Source organism: Phytophthora sojae, assembly GCF_000149755.1.
Source record: "Phytophthora sojae unplaced genomic scaffold PHYSOscaffold_12, whole genome shotgun sequence".
Lineage (NCBI taxonomy): Eukaryota > Oomycota > Peronosporomycetes > Peronosporales > Peronosporaceae > Phytophthora > Phytophthora sojae.
The window spans coordinates 392,027-415,752 of NW_009258126.1; the positions used below are offsets into that span (position 1 = coordinate 392,027).

The following is a 23,726-nucleotide window of genomic DNA, read 5'->3' on the forward strand; positions in this document are numbered from 1 at the left end:
GGCGGGGGCGGCTACGAGTCTTGTGGAAGACTCGAGCCGAAGTTGGTAAATTGGAAAGTGAGATTGAAATGGTTAGTTGTTTGTCGGCTACGAGATACCTCATGGAGGTAGTCCCTAGTTACCCTACGTAGTTATATGCATTTCACTATACTAGATTCTCCGTAGTTCTTGATACTGAATCTTGAAGGTAGTCGAGGACGCGGTTCACCTGAACCGGTCTAGCGTCGACCTTCTATGGTAATTTCAAATGAAAAGAATGAAGGCCATGGCCGCGCACTCTTTAATTTGCTTTTCCAAACATAGCGATTATCTTCGACTACGCATGTGCCTGTCGGGTAGCATAGTGGTAGATAATGCAAAGAGTTGCACTAGACACATCCTAGCCGAGGGCCGTGACGCTGGTGCGCCGTTACAATATTGGATATAATATACCTACTTTTACGCCTGATTAACGGCTCACTTAACAAGCTGGGCAGCGGTATAACTTGCAACCACTCAAGATCCACCCCGCAACAGCCTTTAATATACCCCCTCTAGTGTCTGGGCAGTTGTCATATGCCGCCTTGCTGTGCACCTACACGAACCCTGGGAGACATTTGCATAATTCTGCTTGTTTTTTATGAGCTATGTGCCTACCCTCACCTCTTTCTTTTATTTTCATGCTTTCCGTTTCCACTCCCGGTCAAAATTATACGAACGCGGCTGCTCCAAGCCCTCATAACTATGTCAATTCTTATCATTTTAATGTGCGGTTTGGACAGAGGCTAGAACACATGTTGGGAAAGACATAACATGCACTGACACTCGTGTTTTTACACTCCAAATGGCAGCTTGCATATATAACACAATTTTGCCAAGTGACCAAAAATAGGAACACCCAATCCTCTTACAAAATCCTATACTAACCGCATACCCGTCCAAGAGATTTGAGTTGGGATTTGTATTTTTCAGACGGACACGTTCGCTTATGCGTGAGGAGTTCAATATCGGTTCGTAGCTTGCGCAAGAAACGCTGGGCGGTGTTGTTTGTGACTGAGCTTTGAATCCGAGTTATTGCAACGGTGCACAGGTACCTATTGATCTCAATCAGGAAGTGCGTCCTGACGACCGTCGTGCGACTTGACAATGACGGACATCCCTCTACCAAGGACACACCCAGGTTAAGCTGTTTTCATTCGTTTTCGTTTACCTTGTGCTCGTACTTCTGCTTCTAGGTGGCTGTTTCCCGATCAGACCTCTGCCATTTTCAGGCCACATGCGTCACAATACGCTACCGCCTACCGCGTTCTCCATTCGCAGAAAGGGCACGGCAGTTTGAGTCATTACTGAGCCCTTGTCATAGCCAGCCATCTCGTCTTGGAAGATGAGCATGTGCCGAATGTCCCGCGCCGCGCAGGACACCACCTGGAATTTACCCTTGGGCTCGACAGGGCTCCATCGTGGTCAGGGCCCAAGACGGTCAGCATGCACAGCGAAAAAGCATTCAGTAGGAAAGGCACGAAAACACCAGCGCTCACCTCTTCTTCAAGGACCCCCACTCTTGAACACTACAAGACATTGGCACGTGCTCCGTGGTGATGTTACAATGCGATATGAAGTTGCGTAATTTTTTTAAATAGAACTTTGCTGTGTGTCGTTTGTAAAATTTGTTAGGATATAGAGGTCAGTGTAAAAGGGCACCTGGTGGAAATTGACGAAAGCAGCATGAAGAAGAGCAAAACCGCAATCACGAATAAAAAGCATGGAGACTACTGGGGTTTTGGCGCCGTGGATTCACTACGAAGAATTGGTCCGCTTAGGTCGATACGACGGCCGAACCAAGCGCAACTTGCCCAAATCTATCAAGACGTACATCAAACCCAGGTACGTGTATTTTTAATGTTGCGGTACAAACTTATGCATGCTAACTTTGATTGCTAAGAACACTTTTAATGTCTGACCAGTTTAAGTCTTACGTGACTAAGGTGTCTAGCGGCTACAAGAAGTGGACGCTCTACACGCTCGAGAACAAGAGGTTCGTTACCGGCATGCGTTACACGCACCAGTGGGTTAGCCACTCCAAGAAATTTGTGGTTCCATCCATGGGTGCGTGTACCAACCGCATCAAATGAATCTGGGAGGTTAAGATTAAGGTTCGAAAGAAAAGCGAGCGCGGGATAAAGAAGACCAAGGGGGTCAACTACCTATACGAATGTCGTTGGCGCACCTCGTACTTTGAACCGTTCAAGAAGACGAAGACCTGGCCGTTGCTATTAAGCGTCACTATCCGTTTCTGGGAATAAGCGCATTGTGTTAATTTTTCAGAAGGCTTAGATTGATGGTAATCGGCAACCCCCTCGAGGGACAGAAGCTAAGCCTAAACGATTTGCCACTTTGTGATTTGCCTTAGAACCCCCACTAGCACATCAAATTGAAATTTCAATCGTGTGAAGACCTACGATGACAGGCCAAGACGAACACGGAGGGAGTGTGAGATTCAAATCCCGAGGGAGGTACAAGGGCACCAAGGAAGCAAATCTCTTTCAAGGGGGAGGCTGGAAGAAGTGGCTCGAGTTTCAAGTGGGAATACGACGATTGTTTCACTTCCTTGAGCTAGACTTGACTCCTGCGGGAATCCGCGACCTCCGGCAAGTGATTTCTCAATTTCTTAGTGGGCGAGACCTGGATGAGTTCAACGACCGCTATATCGACGCTCTCGGGGGGGGGGGGAGTCAAAGTCACGGTGGTTCGCGCGATCGGGATCTTTTCATCGTCATCACTCGACGATAGAAAGCTCCGTACTTGTCGCGTGATTTGCGCGTGGTGCTAACAGCGCAAAGGCCCCCATGGAGTGAAGTCCACGAGAGGAGTCCGAGATGCAGTAGCTTATTTATATACATGTCGGTGGCCGAATGTGCGTGACTCTACTCTTCCCGTGCATCTCGGCACTTACAGTGAAGTGAGAAAGAGACTCGGTCAGAGTAGCAATCGTCGAGCTTAGCGACGAACCCGATCGTGCGAACCACCGTGACTTTGCCCCCCCCCCCCCGAGGGCTTCGATATAGCGGTCGTTGAACTCATCCAGGTCTCGCAGACAAAGGAGTTGAGAAATCACTTGCCGGAGGTCGCCATCTTTATGTTGCGCCGCGTCGGCAGGTGCCAGGAGCCGTCGCGCGGGCGCTTGCGGGCTCTGGCCGACACGTCAAATTGCGACATAAGTGTACATGACGGTTATCTTTGTATCCGGTTACAAATATTTGGTGGGCCCCCTTACCTTTGTGACTTCAAATGAATGAGGCGCCAGTCCCTTACCCAGTACATATCAGCCATTTTTCTTTTCAAAGAAATGGAATTATTATACAAGAAATGCACAAAAACTGATACTTACGTTAATTCGATTTCCAAGACAATTTAACCCCTTGAACCCGACAGCCTGGACCCTACAAGTTAGCAACACTTTCTTAACGTGAACCATATAAGTTAAGCAATTTTATACTTGATTTTTGTAAAGTCTGTTACAAATTTCAAGTTAACAAGGGTTAGGGAGCGTACCCATGCTTTCCCGAACAATGCTACTATAGACATAAATTATACCTCGAAAAAGGCCATCATCCCATCCGAAGATCGGTGGTCTTGACGGAGTTCAGCCGGCGCCACACGAAACTGCCTCACTCGCAGATTTTCACGCTCGCACGCAGAACCTCGCCGCTCCCCCACAGAACCTCGCCACTCTCCACAGAACCTGCCGCGTCCCGCAAAAAGCTGCTAAGACAAGGGTACCCGCAGGCAAGGCGTATTTGCATCGGTAAGTGCTAATAAGCCGTAGGTAATTCTGCAAGTTATTCTGACTGTGTTTGATGTGCGTGAAGATTTAGACGGCAAAGAAATCGAAGAAAGGCTGATCTCAGGGTACTGGATGCTGATACCAAAGTCGTCGAGGCAATGGTAAGTCTGCGGCTCGCGCTATTCATCAAAATTGATTCGCTCTTTCACTTTAACCGTACGCATTTCGTGCTACCGTGTATTTGCGCAGCGTGGTGCAGCCCCTTCGATCCCAACCAGCAGGCCGAATTACCCTTCTCTCTTCACGCCGCTTCACCCGATTTGACCCCTACCAGGTAGAGCCTCACTTTGACCCACACTGGTTCGATGATTTACCGTTTTCACGCTGGAGCGGTGCAGAGGCTCTAGTGGAAGTCCACGAGTTCATATCGAGTATGGTCCAAGATATCATCTGTCTAATCTTGTATATGTGGTGGTTATTCTGTGTTCCAGAACTAGGTTCGCTTTGATCTTGCTTCCACCATTCAAGACCACCTCAAGAACACGTGGTGGTGGTGCTTGGTTCTAGCCGGCAATGCGATCAAGGGGCTATTATTTCAAAACCGTTCGGGACGCAGGGCGCACCGCTCGCTGTCGTATCATATCTGACGAAAGTCAAGTGGGGTTGGCAGGAGCGCAGCGTCTAAATGGTTTTCTATTACATCGATTGCTTCTCCGAGCGTACTAAGCAAACACAAGCCACAGCAATCCATGGTCCGGCGGACGGAGTATATTTCAAGATAGATTTCATAGTTGTTTAGGTAGCATAACCGTGTAATGATACTTGTATTGAGACACAATGGGGTTCCGATAGAGACGCGCGTGAAGTTTGGGCGTGCTCTGCTATTTCAATGGTGAATAGTTATAGTGGGCAGTACTGTATCCAAGGTCGCACCCAAGTTTGATTTCTCTAAGTTCCGTTACCGTGTATAGTACATCATAACAGTAAATATTTTTGTATAATACACTTTAAGGCTACATAACAAGCTTTGCCACCGGAATCATGCACTTGCATCAACCGAAGTTGAGGGTCGTACTACTCAAACTACTTTCGCTAGTGGCAATTCTGGCCTTAATCAATTAAATAAGCTCAACGTACGAAGATACATGGTGGCCCATGTTCTGCTTAGGGATGGAATGGCACACCATAAAAAGCAAAACGGGCATGCCATGACATGTAGTTGATGCCATCAACTTGATGGGCGCTTTGCATAACACTACGGTACGGTGCGTGAGGACCCCTCACTGAGGGAGTACCAGGAGCAATCGTATGATGCGTCCGCTGTGATGGGTGCCCACCCGTCTAAGCACTTCCGCCCGGAGGTGACTGACGTATGTGCTGGTTGCGTCCGTCAAGTTGTATGGAGGGTTTGTATAACCATAGGACACATCATCCGTCTCAGGCCGCATCTGTTGTTGCTGCTGCTATTCTACACACTTCAATCGCGGCTGTGATTAGCTTTTCACCTTTGTAACACATTGCCGTAATGGCTTTGCTGTGCAACATACACGTTAATCCCTTAATGATTTATATGGAAATTGCTAAAGCATTCTAAATGGTGAATCATACAAGAGGTCTTCATCGAGGTTTTGGGTTATCCTGCGCCTGTCACCAATACAAGGTATGAAATCATATAGAGCTTTGTATTTGAACCCTTCCCCGCTCATACATGTTAGAGCGTCTGGGGCTTCGGTTCAGATGGGGTACGGTACTACCCCGGTTTCAAGGGGTTAAATAAAAAGAGCGTAAAACACAACAAGGAATGACACAGGTCTAGGCAGGGTGAATCCGTGGATTGATTCTTTCCGTGGATTGACCCTGTCTAGACCAGTGTCATTCCTTATCTTGTATGTGTGGTTAACCTTTTCTCGCACGACGCTCGTCGTCTCATCTTCAAGTATAAGTTTCTCAACGCAATCGTGACCGACAATACGGCAGCTAACAACGCGATGGGGGATGAACTGCAGCCCGATTTCCTAAACGTCTTCTTCCGCGGATATTGTTGCCGGGGACTATATTTACTGGCAAAAGACATGGTAGCACAGATTCCGCGGCTTGACAAGCTTCAATCTGAGTGCAAACGGCTCGTGGTCTTCAGCAAAACGAACTTCAAAGTGTGGTTTCGACCCCACCGGCAGATGAGGCAAAAAGCTTGAAGAAACTCGCTTTACCCGGTGACACGCGATGAGGTTCTCTGTCGACGTGCATGGGCAGTCTTGTTTGGTAAGAGGACGATGCCCGTCTCCGAGTTTGGAGTCATAACCGAAGTGATCCGCCACTAGTTCGACTTCGTCCATGGCGACGCACATGGTGTCTCGTATCTGCTCGACCAGCGCTACGCTGGGCATGACATGGGCCAAGAATCACGGGCCGTCAAGTTGAATGATGCCGAGAACGAGGATACGACAGTGGTTGATCGCTTCAAGCTGTAAGCGGCCGCCCAACAACAAACACGCCAAATCAAGCTTGTATTGAGCCGCTGAGAGCGTATTTTGGGGTGGAGTACACGGCTTTGCGGTGTTACGGAACACCGTGGCCACGGTTTTCGCCTCAGCGTGCACAAGTGCCGTCGCCGAAAGAGACTTCCCTGCGCACAAGTTTGTACGCACGCAACCTCGCAATCTGTTGTAGGACGCAAACACCAAGAATTTGGTGCTTATTTTCTCCAACATGATGAAGCTCCAGCTGAAAAAGGTGGAACTGCGGAATCTATTGAAGATCTAGTCAAGAGAGACATCAGCAACAACAAAACCCAAGACAGTGACTTCGAGTCCGTACAGAACAAAAGGCATATTTATTTTTGTCCAAGAAATTTTATTTTCTAGATGAAATGAACCAATCATGCAGGGCTCCTAATTTTGGCAAGGTATATGCGCTAATCTCTTAGAAAGGCATAATATGTGGAATCATAAGTCATAATTGATGAACTGAGCATCTATAATGTTACCTATAACCAACCAGGCTATTTAAGAGGGAACAATTTAATACGAACCAACAGCGAGTTTCCGCCACCTCGGACAGGTGGGTTTACTTCTCAGTTTTATACAAGTCCAGCTCTCCCATCTATCCGCGCACCGCCGTGGCCCTCCGATCGAGCCCCTCGATCACGTACATGGGTTTTCCATCCTCTATCACGAACGTTGAGGTTGTCTTTGAAACCGGCCGATCCGCAAAGGGTACCTCCAATGATCAAAAACGACACAATTTACAGCCGATCAATATAGTGATGCTATTCTCCTTTCGCCAAAATAAGCACTATTGATCGGCTGAGATGGTAGATGGCGCTACGACATAAATGGGGAATATGATATTACCCTTATGCTCTTACGTTGGTAGATTTTTATTGTGATCATATACGGAACTGATCTGTTCTTTGAACAGATTCATTAGCTTTGTAAGTGATCAGATGATGGAGCAGGTTCAAGAACGTTGGGAGTGTTAGAGTAGCATTGGAGACATCAATCTCTCTCATTATTTAGATGTCTTGCGAACGATGTCAACTGTGTTCGGTTACTAAAAAGCAGCGACCAAAGCTACTCAAGCCTCGCACACACCATCTACAGCTCGACACTCGCCGTGTCCTCCTCTTCGTCGTTGCTTTGCTCGGACGGCTGCTCGACGACAGCAGGTTCGTCATCGTCCGAGTCGTCCTGGATGTCGGCCGGAATTTCGACTGGGTCAGGTACCTTGATCCGTTCGCGGGGAGGGCGGCGTGCACGTCCGCGCGGAACATCAGCGAGCCGGCGAACATACTCGTCAGACAACGTCTTGATGACGCCCACAAACGTCGTCATGCTTGGATGGGACTTGGGAAAACGGCCGTTTAACTCTCTGCTATAGCGCTCTACGGGGTTGGTTGTGCGAGCGATGAGCTCGTCGCTCAGCCCGAAGACGTTCCACACACCCACACCATACTGCTCGACCCACGTCCGATCAAAATATCCCCAAAAGCCGCGCCACTTTGCCTTAGAATAGACAATCCCCGCCACTGCGTAACGTTGCCGTATCTCCCGTTTGACCCATTTCGTTCCTTGCTCCACTTGACTGGGATCGATCACAGTCAGCGCGTCGAGAACGCCACGCGTCTTGGCGATGCTGTAACGGGGTTACACGCACAAGTGGCTACAGTCACTTGTTACTCTAACAGATGCGATGTCTGTTAGAGGTTTGAACACTTCCTCGACCTTGGTGTAAGGTACACCAATGGCTACATACATTTTCGACCACCACGACGGGTGGTCCATACACATTTAGGATTCCTATTGGCTGAAAGCAGCATCTTTTAGCCAATGAGTGACATGCATAGCATTGGAATTCTGTCCTCCAGCCGTTGGCAGATTCCTTGTTTAAAATATTACATTTAGAGGAAGTCAGAAACAAAAACACAAATAGCAGTTCTCATCTTTTACCAAAACCCGCTACTTGGAGTCTTTATCTTGTTTAAAGTATACTCGTGGATCTCGAGTATACTTAACTCAAGTAAAAGAAACCTACGCTTTCTCATACACGTGCGCATACGTGTAAGCCGTAGTAGTGAGCCAAGGTAGGCCCAGTACACCTGGTAGCACTTTGTAGTCCGTCCAAAGACCGACTACCTGAGTTCGTACGTCACCGCACGAACGCGGAGCTGAGAACCTTCCCATGGATACGGAGGTGTCCATGGAAAGCTCCACTACGCGTGCAACTCACGTTGCACGCGCTGACTGTCCCCACCTGTCGGACCCAGAGTAGGAAGCTCTCCAACGACTGTCAACAGTCATTGGTGACGCGGCTGTAGCTACGATGCTGCGCACGCTAACGCCGACAGAGCAACATGGTGTTGCTCTGGGATTCATCATGAGAGAGCAGCGAGATGCTGCTTCATCTACCAGGGACGACACCGCGCGCGCAATCGCTGAAGCTCAGCGTGAGTAATTACGTTGGAAGAGAGGGCGAGCCCCTTTTCCGTTGGCTTGTCGAACTCGACACTGCCATTGCGGCTCGACGCATCGTCGACCCGTTGTCGAAGGTCGCGTTTGCCATGTCATGTCTTGGCGGACGTGCAAGAAGTTGGGCGTATGGACGCCGACTCTCGGATCCTACGTGCTTTAGCACGTACGAGGGTTTCAAGGAAGAGCTCAGACAAACGTTTGAGCCCCCAAAAAAACGAGTTCCGGTCGAGGGCGGAGTTCCTCGACCTGCAGCAGGGTAAGCATGATGTCCATGCTTACGCGCAGAGAGCACGGTACTTGGTCTCAAACATTGTGACCAACCCGATAGACGAGGCGACCAAGGTCGTCACGTCCATGAAGGGTCTGAGAGATGGGCCTGTAAAGACCTATCTCTTCCGTGAGTACCCAGGTACTCTCGAAGCTGCGATTACTCTTGCGATGCAGGAAGAGTTTAGTCTGAGGCAGGCTAAACTACATGCGAATGCGCCGAGGCTGCAATCGCCTCCGGTCGCGATGGTACTGGGGACTGCTCTACCTTCACCGCGGTAGCAACCCGAGCTTCAGCAATTTCGGCGTCGCGACGGCGGGACATACGTTCGGCGGCAAGGTCTTCTTCGCTCCGTTGAAGACGCTCCATGAGGGAAGCGGTCTGCTGCTGGTTGTCTAGGCGAATGCCACGCAACTCGGCAGCCATGTCGGCGCGTACTTGGTTGAGGGTGGCCTCCTGCTGCCTCATCATGACCAGGGCGACCTCGGACGCGCCGGAACGCGACGACCTCGAGGACGACACGCGAGAGGAGATTCCTGACATCGAAGACTTGGACGACGCAGATTTCGCGGCGGACTTCCCGGATCGCGATAACTTCCCAGAATGCACGGACTTCTGTGGTTTCTTCTCAGACTCCGGGTCCGCGACCTTTGTCGAAGTGGCTTGAGTCCATGGCATAGCACTTGATGCGGAGACGCCACGGTTCATGCCGGCTGCGGGTGTGGTGGAAGACACGAAGCTTGGAGGGGGCAAGGACGTTGGATGCAACCCGGGAGCAGGTTGCGTCGAGTGTTCTGGCTGGAGACTTGCGCTGCTCTCTGATGACTCGGGCAGCGGTACATGCGCGGGCGATTCCTGAAGGGGCTGCAGCGAAGGCGCAGGGCGTGCTGAAACCGGCACTGGATACTGCACAGCACCTGCCGAGACACCGAAACCCGGGTCGGCAGCTGCTGCAACCGTGCTCTCCTGCGCAATCATTTCCATCGCCATCGGGCTTGGTCCAGGCATGCACTGCCAGCCATGTAGTCCGCCGCGGACAAGAACGACGATCCTGAGGAGCTGTGCCCCGACAGGTCTGTTCCTTCAGCGGCCGCGTTCATCGGCTCATCGGAAGCACCACTTGGTCCCACCAGACTAGGAACTGAGTCCACACTAGCCATCAGCCTCAAGACTTGGAGCTCTCTAGGGACTAGGCTCTGAGTCCGAGGCACGACGTTCTGGGATACCGATGGTTAGGGCACCAGACTCTGGGACGACAATGTCGCAGGACTTCTTCTTCTGGTCCGCGGGATCCTCAAGCGGCGCAACAATTCTTCGCCAAGCAGTTCCACGGCGTCGTCCGTCATTAGGACATCTCCATCGGCATCAGTCGGGGAACTTGTACTTCGCTCGGATAGTTGCACAGCTGGGAGAGGCTCCAGCGGCTGTCGGATGTGAAACCCTACGCCATCCATCAGTTTGTTCGACTCAAGACTTTCAACTGCGAGTCTGAGTTGAACTTCTTCAACACCTCGGCGGATCAGATTCTCAGACACCTCGGACACCGCGCGGACTTCCCTCCACGTAGGAATCACATTGCGGAACTCGAAGCCGGCCTCCATTAACATGGTCTGGAGCACAGCGACGCATGCAGCAGCCGGAAGCAACTTGGGCGATACGTTGACAGCCTTCATGTCCGAGACCAGTGGTTGCCGTCTGCGTTTGGCGGACAGCGCTTTAATCCAGGACTCGGAAGTCCGTCCAGCGTTCACACGACCCAAGTATTTCCCAGTCTCGAATGCAGCGAAGACCCAAGCCTCCATGTCGTACTCTTCTTCTCCCTCGTCGTAGACGACGTCGACTGGAGAGATGACTTCCCCTGGAAGAGAGCTCCAGCGGATCAGTTGTTCGGCTCCATACGCTCGGGCTTCGTCGTCAGCAAGACAGTTTACGTCGGATCCTGGGATTTCACTCGTGCCCCGTGGAATCAGCGGAAGCGGATCTTGGAACGTCGAGTGCAGCGTGGTTGGCAGTTCAGGTCCGAAGACACGAGTGCCAGGAGCAGGCCCAAGACGTAGTGGTGCACCGGAATCCGGGACCCTCGTCTCGCGCCACTCTCGCAGCACCACATGATCACGTTTTCCAAGAGCGCTTGCAGCCGCAGGGTTCAGCGCCAACTCCGTCGGCAGACGTGCTGCTTGAGCGTCGGAACCACGGTCTAGGGGCCGTCCAGGGCTGGACTGCACAGAACGGGGAACCATCAGTTGAGAAGCTCGTCTTGGCGTCGAATGGGTCGATGTCGGGCGCGCTGGTTCGGCCAGCGCCAGTTGTTGTTCGGTCTTCGTCGACATCGCAGGATCTTGTCCGGGCCTCGGCGGCGGGACAGGGAGTTGCAGTGGTCTTGACACTCGTTGATTACCTTTTGACCGCGTCCACGACCTCGTCCGCGCCCTCCAGGACTCGAACAGGCACAATCGCGTTAGCGTTAGTAGGCATAACTCTCACAATGCACGTTCAACTTCCAACCCCTGATCCGGGCACGCGCACCAGTTGTGACGAGGCGATGCGGTGTTTTCTCCCAGAAAACAGTTATAGGCCCTCCTTAACAGACCTCAGGCTACTAGAGCTTTGGATCCGTCTCGGCTGGCACAGGGTGTGTGTTGTCCAGTACACGCTGTTGGTCAGGCGCACGATGTGTATCCCTTGGGTAGCGGTTCTTTTCACCAGGAGGTTAGTATCGACCCCGTGAATCAGACAGCTACGCCGGGCTAACGCTGGAACAATCCAACCCGAATAGAGTTATACACGTTATACAATCACACAAATACTTCTTTGCCCTCTCTTCTTTCTCTAGGCCCAAGGCTAAGGCCAAAATACAAGTCAACTGGTCCAAATCCAAGACACTTGATCAATCTTGGGGACGCGCACCACCTCTCGGAGAGAGGAAACGATCTACCCTGTCGCCAACTTCTTCAGTTCGACACAGGTCCAATAGACGGCAAATATACAACAAAGACGGTCTGCAATCCGCCAAATATACAGATATGGAATAGATATGATCACCTCCAGGCTGAAGCAGTGGATCACTTACCTAAAGTACTTTGAATTTTGTCGTGGAGAACGGCCTTCCAGGCTCTGAAAGAAACACTTGTGCCCTTAGAAGCAAAACGAACTCTGTTTGGTTAAAGGTCACATGCAGACGAAATCTTTCCTAAGCGACCCTTCGGAGACTGCGATCTTTCTGCGGAGTGTTGGTCTGGCCTTGAAGGGTCGCCAAATTGGATACCTTCTCGGAGTTGTTGGGTACACCTAGGATCTTGGAAGATGCCATAGTGAAACCAAGTGTTCTTGGGTTTGGAGCCTCGGAACGCCTCAAGCCGAGGTCGTTCTTGGAATTTTGTGGGAGGTAAGTCTGGGAACGCGAAGTCTGGGAATCGTTATTCCGGGAAAACAACGGGGAATCTGAGAAGTGCCTCAGCTCCCAGGTTGTAAGCCAGAGTCGAGTTCCGCCGTACTTAGATATACTGGGGAGGATCGCTCGCATTCCGTTGCACTTCATGGACCGGGATCAACTCGCCCACATTGATCTATCTTCCGGGATTCAGCGTCCATTCGCAGACATTACCCTTGTTTTTATAGGAGACTCCAAATCATCCAGTATCACCAAGCTCCACATCATTGGGACTTCCCAGGTTCAGGTGCATTCACCCGAATTTAGGGATCGACACCGCGTCACACGTCCACGGCTGGGCCTGGGCGAGGTCAAGAACCAAGCGAAGCCGGGCTCCCCAAAACAAAAAGACGGCGCATGCGAAGATCGCTGCGCAAGTCTCGGCGTGGGGCCGAGACGCTACAAGAAATGTCTGCTGGGCAGAAGGAGGCTGAGAAGCCAGACGTCGAGACGCTGAACGTCTTGACGCGTACCTGTGCCGGATTCCGGTACGGGGAGATGACTCTCGCTAACCCTCCGACGCAAGCGTCGGAGTTGACTTCGCTTCCAGTCATGAGCTGGAAGCGCTTCGCGCGTGACTTGCACGATGGACGCATCGAGCAAATATGCATTCTCTCGGACGCCGAGAGAACGAAGAGCGAAAATGAAGAACTGAGGCAGTTCTTCAAGGAGAGCACCACTGAGAGCCAGGACACTCTCAGTGCGAAGACGAAGAAGGAGCGCTTTGAGGAGCAGAGCTGGGTCTCGTTGAAGACGAGTCCCTACTACGAGATCTTACGGGAGTACGCGGACGTACTTCCGGAAGAGATTCCTGCGGAGCTTCCGCAGGATAAGGGCATCCAAGACGAGATTGATCTCGTGCTGGGGACGAAGTACTGTGTCACGCGGCAGTGGCCACTGCTGCGAGAGCAGGTCAAGGCGATCGACGACTTCTTTGAGAGTCAAGAAGCCACAGGGCGGCTGGCGCATCGTTCATGTGTACAACAAGCTGAACGATGCGACGATACCGGCGCAGACACCGATACCGCGAAAAGATGTAATCATCGATTCGATAGCCAGGAGCACTATCTACAGTGCTCTTGATCAGCGCGATGGGTTCTATCAGCGTGAGAGCGATATCCTTCTCACGGCTGTGAGCACGCCGAGCGGCATGCTCTGGGAGTGGCTAGTGATGCCACAGGGTCTGAAGAACGCCCCTGCGACCTTCAACAGGTGCGTGACCCAGTTGTTGCGCTCGGTGCGCGACTTCGGACCGAGCTACTTCGACGATGTGTTCGTCCACAGCCGGGCTGCGGACGGGATGAGCGATGTTGAGATGCACAAGGTGCATCTCCGGAAGCTGCTTGCGCTCATGCGCAAGCACAAGCTCTATGCGAACCTGAATAAGTGCATCTTCGGAGCGAGCGAGATACCCGTGCTCGGGTGTCTCGTTGGGAAGAACGGTGTCCGCCCTGACCCTGAGAAGGTCAGAGTGATCAATCAGTGGTCGACGCCGTCGAACGTCAAGGAACTGCGGCAGTTCCTTGGCTTGGCCACGTACTTGTGCAAGTACGTGAAGGACTACGCGGGCATGATACGCCCGCTGCCACAGCTCCTGAAGAAGGACGCCGAGTGGGTTTGGACTGCTGAGTGTCAGCAGGCCTTTGATGCAGTCAAGCGGGGCTTGACTGAGGCGCCGATCTTGGAGGTGGCCACCAAGATCGCCCATTCCACGTTGTGTGTGACGCATCCGACTTCGCAATCGGATGTGCGTTGATGCAACACGATCACGAGGGCCGTGATCGTGTCGTCTACTACCAATCGCGTCAGCTGAAGCTAGCTGAGCGCAACTACCCGGTACATGACAAGGAACTCCTTGCCATGAAGTACACACTCGCGATTCCGAGTATATCTACTCGGAAGCAAACCGTTCGTGGTCTTTACGGACCACGCGTCGCTGCGGACGGCTGTGAAGTCCCCGCACATCTCGCAACGGATGGCGAGATGGCTCTCATTCTTCGCAGAGTATAACTTCCGGGTTGAGTACAAACCCGGAAGAGTCAATGTGGTGGCCGACGCGCTCTCGCGTCGACCTGACTACGCCACGACTGATGCCGACGTCAATGCCATTGACGCCATGCGATCGAGCACCCCGACGTCGTTACTGTTGGACGACGTGAAGGTCGTGTACGCGCACGACGCGGACGCGAAGCTCTTGCTGGCCTACGGCTCAGCGCCTTCTGACCAAGCTCGTCAGAAGCTGCCGAAGCATCTTCGTGCTCGTGCACACCGTTACCGGGTGCACGACGGGTTATTACTCTACAGTGCCGTCGACGATAACGCGGACCGCGTTGTCGTGCCCAATGACCATGACCTGCGACTCAGGATCATGTATGAGTATCACGATGCACCGACTGCGGGGCATCCGGGCCGTGAGAAAACATACCTTCTTCTCACGCGAGACTTCTACTGGACCCACCAGTATAAATGGGTGCGCAAGTACGTCCGTGCTTGCGAGGTTTGTCAACGTGTGAAGCCTGCGCCTTTCACGCAGGCTCCCTTGCAGTCACTACCAACCCCACGGGAGTGTTGGCAGTCCATGTCTTTGGACTTCGTGTTCGGTCTTCCCCCGGACAGCCAGGGGAACACGGGCGTTGTGGTCTTTGCTGACCGCTTCAGCAAGATGGTACATCTTGCTGCGGTACCCGCTGAAGTGACTGCGAAACAGACGGCTCGTCTGTTCGTTGACATAGTGTTCATACACCATGGCATGCCAATCGACATTGTGTCGGATCGAGATCCGCGCTTCACTGCACACCTTTGGCAAGAAGTGTTTACACTTCTTGGGAGTCAACTTTCGATGTCGACTGCGGACCATCCGCAGACGGACGGGCAGACCGAGCGCGTCAACCGCGTGCTCGTAGACGTGCTTAAGAGCTACGCTCACTCGTTCCAACACTGGAGCGACTGCCTGCCGATGGCGGAGTTCGCCATCAACAACTCGGTGCATGCCTCGACCGGGCATACACCGTTCTACGTGAATGCCATCAGGCACCCACGCCTCCCGAGTCTACTCGGGATGGTGGCTCCTTCCTTAAGTGGGGGAGGATCTACGACTGCAACGCAGCAGCGGCAGAATGCCTCTGACACTTGCACAGTGTCAGCCGCAACGACACGAAGTAAAGCCAAGAACCGCGCGTCTGTGCCTTGCACAGACGCCGAAAAGCGCACGATGAACGTGTCAGTGCGGGGCACAGACACCAACAAGAACAAGAACAAGATGAACGTGTCTGTGCAGGGCACAGACACCAACAAGAACAAGAACAAGATGAACGTGTCTGTGCAGGGCACAGACACCACGAAGACGAACGCAGCCGGGCCTGCTGCTGGAAACGAGCTGAACGAGTTCAGCTCGGACGCAATCAACTTCGTGCAGCGCAGACAAGCCGTCATTCGGTTTGTCCAAGACGCTATTGCAGCTTCTGTCGACCGACAGAAGCTGAACGCAGACAATGTTGGCAGGGACAGCACTAATGAATTCGAGAAGGGTTCATTAGTCTTGTTAGCTACTCAAAACCTGCCTAAACATGCAGTTTCCGACTTCGGGGCGAGCAAGCTCGCGCCGCGCTTCATCGGACCGTTCACTGTGCTGGCACGGCACGGCAACGCCCACACACTGGACATACCGTCTAGTATGTGCCTCCATCCGACGTTCTACGTCAGACGCCTGAAGCCATATCTGCAGCACGAGCTACCTAGCTCGGCTGAACCGAAGCAGAAGACTCGGCGGAAGCCATCATCCTCTCCAGCGCGAAGTCGCGCTGGAGCAGCGGGTCGAGCTAATGGCCCAGCTCGGCCGGACCGATCGAGGCGGTCTGGGAGGCCGCCGCAACCTGAGGATACTTCAGAGCGCCGAATCCAGCGTTTTGGAACTACTCCACGACCGGAACTCGGTCGTGGGGAGACGCGAGATCAGGGTCAACACCAAGTTGACCACACACGGGGCATGTTTCCACCACCACCGCCGCCGATTCGTGATGCACACGGCTCAACTCGATGAATTGTTGAGCGGATTGTTGATCACAGTATCCCGAGAACGAACAGGCAACCAGTTCGTTTTCGTATCCGTTGGAGAGGATTCCCTCCCAACCAAGATACATGGGAGCCGCGGAACGTCTTGCTCGAAGACGTCCCGGACATGGTGAGGGCATACGAAGCCCACCATGCGCTACATACTGGAACGTAATGCGAGCGCTGCTGTTAACAGCAGCGCCCGAAGACACTTCGAGGGCAGACGTAGGTACCTGCCCCCGCGGCACCGACGCGCTTCGCACGTTGCCGCGCATGCTACTCAGCAGCAGAGAACCTCTCTGCTGCTGCGCCAGGGGTCTTCAACTTCGACGTGCTCGTTACGGAACGAGCACGCTCTCTTCAAACGTCACGCATTGACCAAGCGGTCAATGGTGGTTGACGTGCCCGGACCGGCACGTCTAACCTTGACGGGGGGGATGGTGTAACGGGGTTACACGCACAAGTGGCTACAGTCACTTGTTACTCTAACAGATGCGATGTCTGTTAGAGGTTTGAACACTTCCTCGACCTTGGTGTAAGGTACACCAATGGCTACATACATTTTCGACCACCACGACGGGTGGTCCATACACATTTAGGATTCCTATTGGCTGAAAGCAGCATCTTTTAGCCAATGAGTGACATGCATAGCATTGGAATTCTGTCCTCCAGCCGTTGGCAGATTCCTTGTTTAAAATATTACATTTAGAGGAAGTCAGAAACAAAAACACAAATAGCAGTTCTCATCTTTTACCAAAACCCGCTACTTGGAGTCTTTATCTTGTTTAAAGTATACTCGTGGATCTCGAGTATACTTAACTCAAGTAAAAGAAACCTACGCTTTCTCATACACGTGCGCATACGTGTACGCCATAGTAGTGAGCCAAGGTAGGCCCACTACAGATGCTGCACTCTTCATCTGGGATTGCGAATCGCTTCATGACACGGCAGAGTGCTTGTTTTAGGTGGAACAGACAGCCCAGTACCATGGCATTCGGAAATTGCGTTTGCACGGCGTCAATAATGAGAGCACCCTCAAAGTCGCAAATAACCTCTGCTGGCTCGAGATGTTGGTCGGTGGATTGCAGCACAAAGTGCATCATGTTCCAGTACTAGTCGCCCGTGTGCGAGGTGCTCAGTACATAGTAGACCGGGACGAACAAACCCGATGCGCGATCGTGGACCATGAATATTACGCACTGCTTGTAGCCACGCTGCACGCTGGGAAACGTGCCGTCAACAAACAGTGTGACCCCATTGCAGCGAAGTAGGTTCACTAGCGCCGGATGCGCCCACCCCAACAACCGTGTCGGCTTGTTCAAATTGTTGCGAGTGATAGTAACGTAGTGAAGCTGAAAAAAGGGCACAGTCTCATTCAATGCCAGTGAAAGGGGTGGGATTTCCACGGTCCCATGCACGTCACCGCTGAAGTGTTGATTGCGCGTTCGATACACTCGACGAAGCACTTGCTGCTCCGCCAGGCCACGCACGACGTTGGCATCGCCAGAGCCGTATAATTGATCGCGGAGCACCTCCCAGATGTAGCGCGCCGGCATCGCAACCTGCTGGATCGCCAGCGTATCCGCCTCTCTCTTCATGGCCTCAGCGATGTTGACGACACTGCTAGCCTCCAACGGCACACGGCACGTATGGGGACGGCCTGTAGCAAACCCCATAGCGGCGATGGTGAACTCCATCGTGCCGGCGCACCCCTGTCCTTGGCGGAACTTGCTGCATCGGTAGGAGATCTAGCGTGACGACGCCCATGCGCGGACGTACTTATACCCGCGGTAGTAACACGTCGTACGCTCTTCGCGCTCGCCGGCGCTGAGGTTGCTGGCAGCGCCACTGAGGCGAGACCGATGAAACCTTTATCGCCTAGGGGGGTTCGTATAGCGCAGCCCAAGACTGTTCCCCAGGGGTAGACCCAGAGAATCGACTTGAAAGTCAACGGCAAGAAGATAGACCCAGAGATTCGCAGCCGCAAAGCTTTAAACCCTGAGAAGCACACTCCTTGGTTGGCGTGGGTACCTTGTGTAATCCCTGTCGGCTCGTTTGTCTTCGACGGAACGGCACTCCACCGGTTGAAAATGTAGCCTCGAAGAAGTGCGGAAGCGCACGTCTACTTCAGAACGCACCTCCACACCAAAAGGCAAACCCAGAGAATCAGACCCCCTGAAACCCAGAATATCACGAATTCAGTGTCCAGGATTTCAGTCAACTCTGGGACTTGGAACTCATAAGACACCTTACCCAAATGCCCTCCTAGCTCGATAAAACCAACAAATACAGAGTATACAAACACTACAACTAGCCGTCATTTATTCTTTTGGACCCTTGGACGGTGGGTCACACACACACTAGGCTCACTCGAGTCTGAAATTCAGGGGCCTAGCTCCCCTGAGACTCACACAAACGCGCACCACCTCCAATAAAGGAGGAAAATACAATCACTATCAGTTAACTTCCCTTCACACAAGCAGTCAATACAAAATCCTGGAGGCGACTACCTAGCACCCCAGAATACCCTATGGAATAATATGAAATGGGCTACCACGGCACAGCAAGTGACCCAACGAGGATATGGAATAGATGGATCACTCCAGGAAGCCCAAGGCCGTCGCTGGCCCCCACCTAACTGGACTTGAGTTGATGGAGTCCACACAGACGGCTGTCCTTCGCCGTTGATGTGCCCTTAGCGTCCCGCGGTCGTAGTCTCGGGGGTCCTCCGGATTTCCGTCGGCAGGCTTGGCCGAAGTCACTTGCGCAGTACAGTGAAAATTGAACTCTGTTTGTCTTTTATCAGCTACTTCTCTCTCTCTCTTACTTCTTCGGGAAAATATCTTCTGTTCACTATGCTTGGGGTCAAATGTCTTGTCTTGAGTATACCTTGGGTTCAGCGGTCCAAACTTGCGATCTGCTTGCGAATCCATTGTCGCACGGCGTCGAAAGTGCCAATTGTGGGTCCTTAGACTTGGTTTAGTATGGTGCAGGACTCCCTCTCGACTCCTCGAAAGTATCCAGTCTGCGCATCCACAACGGTTCTTCAAGGTTACGCATCACTTTGATTGCAGACTGGCTTCGAACTGACTCGAGTCCCTGAAAATCATGTGGCACTCAGGGTCATCTTCTGAAATCCTGGGAATTCTGAGGAATCCTGGGGAGCTGTGGGGATTCTTGAGTGTTGGCTTGGGGAACACTTAAGTTCAGTATAGAGAGTCTGGATTTATGGTCCAAACCCAGAGAATCATCATTGGAACTCTGGGTCACCTGCACTCAGGGAGGTGAACTCTGGGTCATCGTGCGGCACTCTGGGTTTCCGTGTGGCACTCTGGGTAACAAGTCTGCTGCATTGCAGGCTCGCGTGCATCTCCACAAAGCCACACTTTTAGCGGGTTTAGCGGCCTCCTGCCCATGATCATGGTGGTAGTGGGTTGATTCTCAGGGTAATTTGATTCTCTGGGGCACTCTGAGCCACAGCAAGATGAGGTGTACTCTGGGATACATTCTCCATAGACACTTTTCGCCAGACTTTAGGCACTCATCGTAAGTGAAAGTCCGCGGCTGGACTGAGTGTTCTCTGAAATCCTGGGCGTGCACTCCCAGGATTCACACTTCCAGCCAGTTGGGCCCATCTGCGGTCAGGCGCTGGATTCATCCCGAGAAATCACTTCTCTCCCACAGTCGCCATCCATGTCACACGGGTACAGCCGCGCCGTATCCAAGTTATCCACCAATCAGCATCCGATACAAACTCCAAGTCATCAGGTGACGGCACATCGTCATCAATTTTCTGGGGACCGCCTCGTGGCACCACCTTCAAGTTGTGCGGCTCTGGCGGCTTTGATCAGCGCGCCTCGTGCTACAGCGGTGCCACCTCTTGGCACGGCTCGAGCGACGGTGACATCCTCGGGTAGTACGGCCGGTGGCGCGGCGGCCCGTCCTAGCGATGCAGCTTGAGCAGTAGCAGCTTAAGTAGTAGCAGCTTCGGGTGGTGTGGCAGGATGGGTGGCTACGCCGTCCAGCAGCGAGCTTGCGGCCCCAGCGGCGCCACGACCCTCCGACTGTGGCTCTTGGGGTGAGGCCGGTGTCACCACTGGCGCTTGCCCGTTCATCTTGCAGAGTGAGCAGCAGGCGTAGCCGTAAGGCAGTCGCGCTGTGTCAACCTAACAATGCCCGATCCCAAAACTGATCCAAGCAAAACACATGTGTGTTCACGAACCTGATTCGTTCCATATATGATCCAATCCGGAGGTAACCCTGACGTTTCTGTTGATTTGCACGGGTCGCCATCGCAGTCTGGAAAAATATCGGGAGCCTGTCGTCATCCGAATAGCAATATCCTTCTTTTTTGTTGTTGTTTACATAATCATGGTAAAAAACATCATATACGTGAGAACTGCAATCACTGTGATTTAACTTTCAATTACTTATGGAAGATCCCTGGTGCGTTCCTAGTCACTTCGATCGTACTCATCTTTGTCAAGCTCGTCCTTTGGGATCTAATTCGTTATCGCCGCTTGAGGCTTTGTGGTGTGGTAATTACACTAGAATCCTCCTATACTAAAGTATATTCGAGACTCCAACAACACGCTAACCCGCAAAGGTAAGCGCTTATTTGATCAAAACCTGAAGACCAGGAACACTCCCATGCACCGGGTCGGTTGCAAGCGCCTCTGTGCACATTAGGTTGGCTTCGGTCAACCCAAAAACCTGTACCACTAGTCACGAGCTATGGCTAGGATACTATGTAGCGCTTTCGAGCAAACCCACTGCGGTCCCTCAGAAAGGAAGGGTACTAGCGTGATAGGCATTATACAGGGGGACCTCGGTAGGTAAACTAATACACTCAGGGATACTCTCGTCCCACAAATGAACGACACTCCAATGTCGTTCATGCCTGTCCGGCCACGCCAACTTTTGGCGCCGCCAAGAAAACCCTCGGTCAATGCACGATAAGCGCCCCGACAGCCATCTACATGCGGCCAAGCATGCCCAGGGACTACAATAAGCTAGTTACACTTACCGAAGTCGGACTTGACCCTTGTTGGCTTTGCGAGAAGACTGGCTTTTTGTTATTGAGTTTATGAGGCTCTGGGAGCCTCATCCCTTGGCTAGTCGAATGTCTCTATACAAATATCAAGTGTGAACTATCGCAATGCTGCAATCCTGGACACATCAAACGATGCGGCCACCTTAATAAGTGCAGTCGACGTAAGCAACTAAACGCGTATGTACCAAAAAGTGGATACCGTGAAGCTTTGTTTGGGGTTGTATTAGGCCCCGACGAGGTTTCGGCCACTAACCGTCAGTCTAACGAGGATAATGTAGTCATCCAAGCAAAAGCATCCATCGCCGCCTCTTGCTTGACTGCTCCTTAATCGCCCTTGATTGAACTTGAATCTGGGCTGGCGGGACAACCACCTTGGAAACTGCATTTTACCAACACCACACTTCGTCGTCGCCGCGCTCGTCCTCACCTTCATAACGGTAACCAACATAGCATCCATGTAGAAGATCCACGCACAGAGCAATGGGGGCCGACGATCATGCGAATGATGGTGATGAGTCAGGTGCACCGTCCGTGTGGTCAGTATGGAGCAGTGATTCCTAGAATAGTATGGATAGGGATGGGGGGCAATAAGACAAATAAAGTATGGCGTATAATCGGTCAAACGCAGAAATACATAATGGCATATTCGTAATTACCAACATACACTATGCAGAAGTGAAATAAAAGATCTGATTGGTCAAAAATGCACAAACGCATTGGCTACAAAATTATTCTACCAACGGTCTTTCCTCAATTATGGCATGGAGATTACCAGATTCCAAAATACATTATTATGAGGGGAATTATGGCAATTATTGAAACCACCATATATTATTAGGAATCACTGGTATGGAGGAGTCGAGCGCGCTGACTGGCGGTACTTCTGGGGATACGATCTGAAACACTGAGCAGGAAGGAGCTGCTAGCTGGAGAGATACCGTTTGAGAACATTAAATGAGCAACCACCCTCTCGAAAAAGAAATTATCCAATCAACGGGATTATTCGCTATGATCCTAATGGGCCGACCGATTTCAAAAAAGGTGTTTTCAGTGGCAATACTTCTCGATCGTTTGGGTAAGTCATTAAAGCTTGTCTAGTTGGTTAAGTGGAAAACTGATAATCCGCAATGAACGTGGGTATGAGAAAAGGACATTGAAAAGAACTGCAATTGATTCATGAGTGATGTCGATGCATGGAAACGCACTGAAGCCAAGGGAGCACGCTCAACAAATGGACTGATTCTTTTACGTGAATAGAACAAGACTTTAAAGTCAGAAGCCACATCTGCGGCTGCAGGTCGTTGATTTTTGGAAGTACAGACCTGGCCAAAGGTTGGCACACACCCTGTTCCCCCCGTGCCAAAATTTCGAGTTCGGCGCTCAAACTTGGACCAATTAGCGTGCTCAGCGCGCTCGTTCTGCCAATCAAAATAGAGCCTAATTAGCCCAATATTGAGGAACTTTTAATACAAACACTCGAAAACGAGGCTAGCCAAAAGGTTGGCCCACATTTTTAACTTGACTTTTGTATTGACAATTTATGGGCACCACATCACACAGACATAATCCATCACTTTGCGAGTACGAAATGCCAGCTCACGCCGTACGAACGGGGGCAGATTGACGCGTATGCTGTCCAAGGGATGACCGTTAGTTGGATTGCAGAGTCCGTCGGTCGTTCTAGAAAGGCTGTGAGCTACTACCTGAGCGGCCCGAAGGCGTATGGGGCGCGCTTCGCCAACGGACGCCCAAAGAGCTGAAGCCCCGTGATTGCCGACGCGTAGCTCGTACTCCGCGCAAGGGGACGTTGAGCTCGAAGCTCAAGGAGAAGCTCGAGCTGACCGTTTCCAGCCGAACGGTGCGCCGCTTCTTGAGCTCCACCCGGATCTTCAAGTTCGTCAAGATGAACAAGGTGCCTAAGTTGACGGCGGCGCACCGAGAGGCCCGTGTCAAGTGGGCGGAGGAACACCACGATTGGGGAGAGGCAAATTGGCGCTCTACCGTCTTTTCAGACGAGAAAAAGTGGAATTTAGATGGCCCTGATGGGCTTGAGTGCTACTGGCGGTGCCTGGAGGACGAACCCAAGGTTCGCTTTAGCCGCCAGAACGGCGGAGGGTTGGTGATGGTTTGGGGTGGCTTCTGGGCGGATGGCATCACCATACTTGCCTTTTTGGATGGGAGGCAGGACTCGC

General features: G+C 52.0%; 5 protein-coding genes across 5 annotated transcripts; 2 read left to right on the forward strand and 3 right to left on the reverse strand.

The window, feature by feature from the left end:
- Nucleotides 1–2,111: 2,111 nt before the first annotated feature.
- PHYSODRAFT_527987 (hypothetical protein) lies at nt 2,112–2,282 on the forward strand (the record flags this gene model as incomplete). Its single annotated transcript, XM_009538591.1, has 1 exon — nt 2,112–2,282. A coding segment is annotated over one exon (171 nt), but the record flags the coding sequence as incomplete, so codon positions are not given.
- Nucleotides 2,283–5,715: 3,433 nt separating this feature from the next.
- On the forward strand, nt 5,716–5,958 carry PHYSODRAFT_529182 (hypothetical protein; the record flags this gene model as incomplete). Its single annotated transcript, XM_009538592.1, has 1 exon — nt 5,716–5,958. A coding segment is annotated over one exon (243 nt), but the record flags the coding sequence as incomplete, so codon positions are not given.
- Nucleotides 5,959–7,518: 1,560 nt separating this feature from the next.
- Nucleotides 7,519–7,899, reverse strand: PHYSODRAFT_447230 (hypothetical protein; the record flags this gene model as incomplete). The annotated part of the gene is made up of 1 exon (XM_009538593.1): nt 7,519–7,899. A coding segment is annotated over one exon (381 nt), but the record flags the coding sequence as incomplete, so codon positions are not given.
- Nucleotides 7,900–9,975: 2,076 nt separating this feature from the next.
- On the reverse strand, nt 9,976–11,476 carry PHYSODRAFT_340425 (hypothetical protein; the record flags this gene model as incomplete). Its single annotated transcript, XM_009538594.1, has 4 exons — nt 9,976–10,142; nt 10,228–10,294; nt 10,333–11,350; nt 11,400–11,476. The coding sequence occupies 4 exons, from the start codon at nt 11,474–11,476 to the stop codon at nt 9,976–9,978; spliced, it is 1,329 nt and encodes a 442-aa protein (XP_009536889.1).
- Nucleotides 11,477–17,593: 6,117 nt separating this feature from the next.
- PHYSODRAFT_340427 (hypothetical protein) lies at nt 17,594–18,178 on the reverse strand (the record flags this gene model as incomplete). The annotated part of the gene is made up of 1 exon (XM_009538595.1): nt 17,594–18,178. The coding sequence occupies one exon, from the start codon at nt 18,176–18,178 to the stop codon at nt 17,594–17,596; it is 585 nt and encodes a 194-aa protein (XP_009536890.1).
- Nucleotides 18,179–23,726: the final 5,548 nt, after the last annotated feature.